We start from the raw sequence: 6,189 nt of genomic DNA, 5'->3' as shown, positions 1-6,189 counted from the left end.
TAACCATCCTTTACAGCTATACAATAGAATAAAATACAATAATACAGTTGTGATAAACATACAGTGAAAAACTTTGCAGGTGTACATAAATAGTAAAAGAAAATCCTAAATTTATATGTTCATGTAGAAATATGTTCTGTACAAAACTATGGAGATTTGTGCAAGGAACAGTGGGAATTCAAATAAAGTATCTGGTTTGTTGGGAGCAGTACTGGTCCCAACTGCTGGGAGGAAAGCTCTTTGATTTTGTGGCCTGTCCTCCTTCTGGAGGGTGTAAGTTACTTTCTGCTGACAAATTTCCCCTCATCAGCCTTTCCCACAATTGCAAATAACTTAACATAAAAGCAAAAAACATCAATTATAGGATAAGTTAACATTCTAATATTAATAATTTAGATTTGTTGTTTTAATTAAATCTTTCATTGATTTCCTTATTTTAATATTTTAGGTCTTGTGCTTTTTGTGTCCAGCAACGCCCCTGTCTGGGGCCGTTATTTTAATGCTTTAACGTCTTTTTCCGCAGACAGAGAAGTCTCACATGTTCCGCCTTTACCACATGCGGAGTGTTTTCGGGTTTTATAGTGAAGCTGTTTTTGGAGACCCGGTGTGCAGCACAGCCCCGCCTCCCCATCCTCCTCTTCCTCATCGGGGAGGCGGAGTTGGGGGCCGGCTGACTGTGCCTACTTAATGGGGTAGGTCCGCTTACAGATCGCCACATCTAATCACCTCGCTAAACGTGCAAACACACGTTCCCTGCTGCCAAAACTTTTCATGCTCGACGAAAGCTAAACATGGAAGAGGTGAGTCTTGTTGGTTTTCTTAACTGACGGAAAGGTTGTTTCCCTATTTGCTATATTAATTAGAGTTCATTATAAACGTGATTTACAGCTCTTTTAATCTTTTTTCTCTTTTATTCTTAAGAACAGTTAAATTAAGATGGATGTTGTGGTTAGAAACCGAGTTTGTAAACAATTTTATTTTTTAAAACTGAAAAACATTTTTATTTTCCTTTTAGGACGACTATTCATTTGAGTATTCTGATAACAACACCTACAACATCTCCGAGGAGTTTGAAGAGTTTGATCTAAACATCCCGGAGCCATGTGGTCAATTACTCAGCAGCAACTTCATCAAGATCTTCCTCCCAACGGTTTTTGGAATAATATTCATCCTTGGAATTGTCGGCAATGGACTGGTCATTGCTGTCATGGGCTACCAGAAGAAGATCAAAACGATGACAGACAAGTACCGGGTCCACCTCTCTGTGGCTGACCTCCTGTTTGTCCTCACGCTGCCCTTCTGGGCCGTGGATGCAGCCAAGACGTGGTACTTTGGAGGCTTCCTCTGCGTTTCGGTGCACGTGATCTACACGCTGAACCTGTACAGCAGCGTCCTGATCCTGGCCTTCATCAGCTTGGACAGGTACTTGGCGATTGTCCATGCCACCAACAGCCAGGCCAAAAGGAAGCTGCTGGCCAACAAAGTGATCTATGTGGCAGTGTGGCTTCCGGCTGCCATCCTGACTGTGCCTGACCTGGTGTTTGCCCGAGTCCAGGATGTAAACTCCTCCAACTACTGGTTTGCGGAGAACAGCATGGAGAGTGCCGATTCCAGAACTGTCTGTCAGCGCATCTACCCTAAAGAAAGCAGTCTGATTTGGACTGTGGTTTTTCGCTTCCAGCACATCCTGGTGGGCTTCGTCCTGCCCGGTCTGGTCATCCTCATCTGCTACTGCATCATTATCTCCAAGCTCTCCCAAGGCTCCAAGGGCCAGGTGCTGAAGAGGAAAGCTCTGAAGACCACAGTGATCCTCATCCTTTGCTTCTTTGGATGCTGGCTGCCCTACTGCACCGGCATCTTTTTGGACACGCTTGTAATGCTGGACGTTGTGCACACTTCTTGTGAGCTGCAGCAGGCGGTGGAGACGTGGATCTCCATCACCGAAGCATTGGCCTACTTCCACTGCTGCCTTAACCCCATCCTCTATGCCTTCCTGGGGGTGAAGTTCAACAAAACCGCCAGGAGCACGCTCACAAATAGCAGCAAATCAAGCCAGAAAGTGACACTCATGGCCAAAAAGCGCGGGCAGATTTCTTCTGTGTCCACAGAATCCGAGTCTTCCAGCGTTTTATCGAGTTAACTGGCAGTTATTGTTGGGAGTTCTTGACTTTACACTCTCAGGAGAGACTACAAAGAAAAAAGCTTTATTTTAAAGAACTTACTACATTTTGTACACATGTAAAAAAAGAATAGTTTTTTGTATACTTGATTGTTTGCAGTTGAAAACTGCAGTTGTGTGTGTTTTTTGTTACCTTTGTTTCCCAATTGTTCATATTCTGAAGTAGGATTGTGTCAGTACTTATCTACATTCAAGATCCATTATCTGTATTATCCTCACAGACTGTGATGCTCCTCTGTGGATCTTATTGTTTTCCTCCACTGGTAGCTGCTTTTGCAAACCTTGTACATAGTTCTGTTTGTAGCATTTTTTTGTGTGTGTTTGTCGCACGTACGTTGCGTGAATAAGTGAAAGCTATAATTTATTGCTGTCGTTTACACTGGGCTTATGCTTGATTTAAGAAAGTTGTTTTTGTACTTGTTTTTTACTGTAAAAATAAAAGTGTCTTGTACTTTCCGTGACTGTTGTTTGATGAGGGGGTTTTACCAACCTTCCCCTTTGGGGAGTTTGTGAGTGAGTAGTGGTGTGGGGGGTAGAAAGTCTCCTAACAAATGTCACCACCTGAACTGGCCTGAAATGCAGAGGGGCTGCACAGACAGACCCTGTAATTGCAGGAACATCTGTGCATTTTACATCTTAACCAGACAGTGACACAAAAGCAAAAGAAATCTCTTGGAATTAGCATCCATATGGCTCCTAAACAAAGCAATTAGCATGTTAAGTTTTCCTTCTGACTTATTTTCTTTCTTTTCCAGTTTGCAAGATATACTGCCTTCTTTATGTTTGGCTTGTAAACAAGCAATATTCTCATTCAACTCATCAAAAGGGTCATCGGGTCAGCTTAACCATTAAATGGATCACAAAAACTGAAATAAATGTATTCAGTAGATGCAAATAGACAGGCATTGTCTCTCATGAGGGGTTTTGTGATATATCATTTGCATGAATTTGCTGCAACAAGATAATGGCAACATTTGACCTTGAAATGGCTTGTTTTTGGACATTTATCCACATTAATCTCTTTTAACTAAGATATATGTTATAAATGTAATCAGCGCTGAGCTAGTGACAAAGACTGATGTTCAAGTTGGGAGACCAAAGGAAGCGGACGACAATTGATGTCAAGGAGAATGAAGCCATCAAATGCCCTTTGTATAATACCAAAGCCCTGGCATTCACTCTGAACTCCCATGGAGATACATTTCCATATCTTTACGTGGAGAGGAAAACAGTGTGAAGTGATTCCATTAAGTCAAAGTGTTAATGCCTGTTTTGGTGCAGTGAACCAGTTTAAAACAAGAGGAGCTTTTTAAACTTGGAAATATAGCCAAATGAGCCTCATTTAGCATAAGACCTCATCCTGTGCATGGAGATCTCTTCTCTTCAGTTGCATTTATGCTTAGATGAGAGAAAGTTTAACTCCCAGCCTGGAAAAAAAAAAGCACAGCTTTTACAGTTTAAATTAATACAGCAACTGCTGTGGGGGGAATTAATCTCATAAAAGTATTCATCTCCCTTAAATTATTTCATTTTTTTTTTCTGTTACAACAAACTTTAATGTGTCTACAATTAAAAATCTGAAAAGTTTGGCATGTATTTTTATTTATCTCAACCTCCTTCTGCTTTAAGTACTGCTGTAAGTTTTGCAGTGTGTCCTCAGCATGAGTCCTAAGTTGAACTTTCTTGGCCACATTCAAAGCAGTACAGACCATAAAACACAGTGGTGGTGGTATTGGTAACATATTGGGTTTATACTAGTGACAAGAAAACAGAGATTAGAGTTCTGTTCTCAGCTTGACACAATCCATATAGTGGGCCCAGAAAGAATACAAAAGAAGTTTCTCTTTTCACATGAGACCAAAGTAGAACCTCATGGCAGCATCATGCTGAAGGGGTGTTTGTCCTCAGCATAGAGAGAAAGTTGCAAGGAGTTAATAAAAAGACGGAAGGAGCTACAGATCAATCCTGAAGGAAAACTTGATATAGGATGGAAAAGACTTTAAACTGAGTCAGAGGTTCACTTTCCAACGGCAAAACAACCCCCCAAAATGCATCCAGATTTATTATGAAATGGTGTAGATGGAAGGATGTTCATGTCTTAGAATGGCCCAGTCAAAGCATAAACTCTAAAGATCAATTGAGAAGATGTGCAAGACTTTGATGCTGATATTCATGGATCCTCTCCCATCTAATCTGGCTGAGCTTGAGCTTTTCCAAAGAAGAGTGAAGAAAAGTGAATGATTAACACAAGAGAGCTGAATACAAATGCACTCAACACATTTTTGACTTTTATTTCAGTCTTTCTGACACATTTTGCATTGTATTCAATTTAGGGACATCAGAATAAAAAGGACTTACTATGTACTCCTCGCTTTTAAACGCTTGATTAATAAAAGCATTATCTATTTCCTGTTGCTTTGCAAATTTGACCAAATAGTGTTGGTCTGTCACATAAAATCCAAATAAAACGCACTGAAGTTTGTCTTTCAAATTTTAATCGTCTACAATGATTAAAGTAAGGAGATGAATGGATTCTGCTTCTCTACAAACCGACTTTAGTCCCCAAAGCTTAAATTTTAGATAAGCAGTCCTGTTAGGAATTTGCATCTTGGGTACAAGAATGTCCCCTACCATTCATTATTAAAGCTTTCATTTTCTCTGTGCAAAGGCAAACTGCAATATTCAACATCACACACCTCTAGCGCCTCCTTCAAAGGAGCGGTTCAGGATGTTTCTACCTTCTATAATGTAAAAGTTTCAAGAGTAAATGGAGAAAACTGATGTTCAATTTGAATGTTTTAAACTTACATTTGATGAGTTAAAACACACTCATTCAAACATTTCCCTACTGGAAGGTCGGTATCCTGGGTTAAAGGCTAAAGTTGTTGGAGAGAGCAGGAAATTGCTCCCACTGGTGATTCATTATCTCTACACCTCCACACCTGAAGCTTTAAACTTGGATTCCGTAAAATTATTCAGGCTTACTTAACTGTTAATGTTGGGCACTGTAAAAACAAAAAAGGTTTAAAAGAACAACTAATAGCCAGTGCTCCTTTTGTGCAGTGACACGCTTCGCAAAGATTATACTGTTTTAGGGAGGAAAGTGAATGACAGGAAGCCTGTTTCCTGCATCAGGAGCTCCTGTGGCCAGCAGCCTGAGAAAAGCTTTGAAGACACCCCCGCTGAATTCAAACCACCTTCACTCGCTGTGCCAGTCCGCTCCTGCAAAGGTTACTGGATACCTGTGTGCACTTAGAGCACTCAAGCAAAGGTGTGAATGTGCAGTTGAATTTTACACTTACTGTGAGAGGAAAGCAGCCCCCACATGCTAATTACCTGCTGCTAGAATAATTAAGTGTAGTTAAAAAGTGTTTTACATGGTACTAAAGTCTTTCAAAATTATCACTGCTGCGTCAGTATGTTTTCTGAAGTCTCTGAAGTCAATTATTAACTGTGGCATCATTGTAAAAGGTCAAAAACAATCTACAAAGTCTAACCCCCAGCCCATAAAACAGAAGAAGAAACCCACGATAAGACCACCAGCCAACCACAAATGCAATGCTGCAGTTCCTCATATAGACTGGGCAAAGATTTTATTGTTAAGATTCAGATGACAGCAGGTGTCTTTTCTTTAGACATACCATGTTTTCAGATTGATTTTTCTTAAAAATACTACAAAGAAAATGAGGCACTTTTCATGGTTGTTTATGTTCAAAAAAGTCATTTATGAGTTTTTGGATTGGAATGTATTGAGATGATTTGAAGTGAGCTGTGTTCCACTAGGCCAGTCACATCCATTGAACTTTACATTTACATATCACAGCAATACTTTATCTGGACTTTAGTGGATAGATCGAGACAAAGAAGCACATATGCTTGCCAAGGGAGTTCTTTGCCTCAGCATGAACATGGAAGCTGCTCAAACCTACTTGGAAGCAAGATGGAGGAAAATACATGACAAAAAGAAATTAAAACTTGCTAGATACATAAAAAAATAAAAACTGGGACAA

At 40.1% G+C, this 6,189-nt stretch overlaps 1 protein-coding gene across 1 annotated transcript; it reads left to right on the top strand.

Moving 5' to 3' along the window:
• Positions 1-665: 665 nt before the first annotated feature.
• Positions 666-2,635, top strand: LOC122839569 (C-X-C chemokine receptor type 4-like). Its single transcript, XM_044131277.1, has 2 exons — positions 666-800; positions 1,016-2,635. Exons 1-2 carry the CDS (start codon positions 792-794, stop codon positions 2,138-2,140), a joined length of 1,134 nt encoding a protein of 377 aa, XP_043987212.1. The 5' UTR covers positions 666-791; the 3' UTR covers positions 2,141-2,635.
• The last annotated feature ends 3,554 nt before the right edge of the window (positions 2,636-6,189 follow it).

The sequence above is a fragment of the Gambusia affinis genome, linkage group LG11, assembly GCF_019740435.1.
Source record: "Gambusia affinis linkage group LG11, SWU_Gaff_1.0, whole genome shotgun sequence".
Taxonomy (NCBI): domain Eukaryota; kingdom Metazoa; phylum Chordata; class Actinopteri; order Cyprinodontiformes; family Poeciliidae; genus Gambusia; species Gambusia affinis.
Note: the sequence above shows the minus strand (reverse complement) of the source record. Positions and strands in the feature narration are given on the sequence as shown.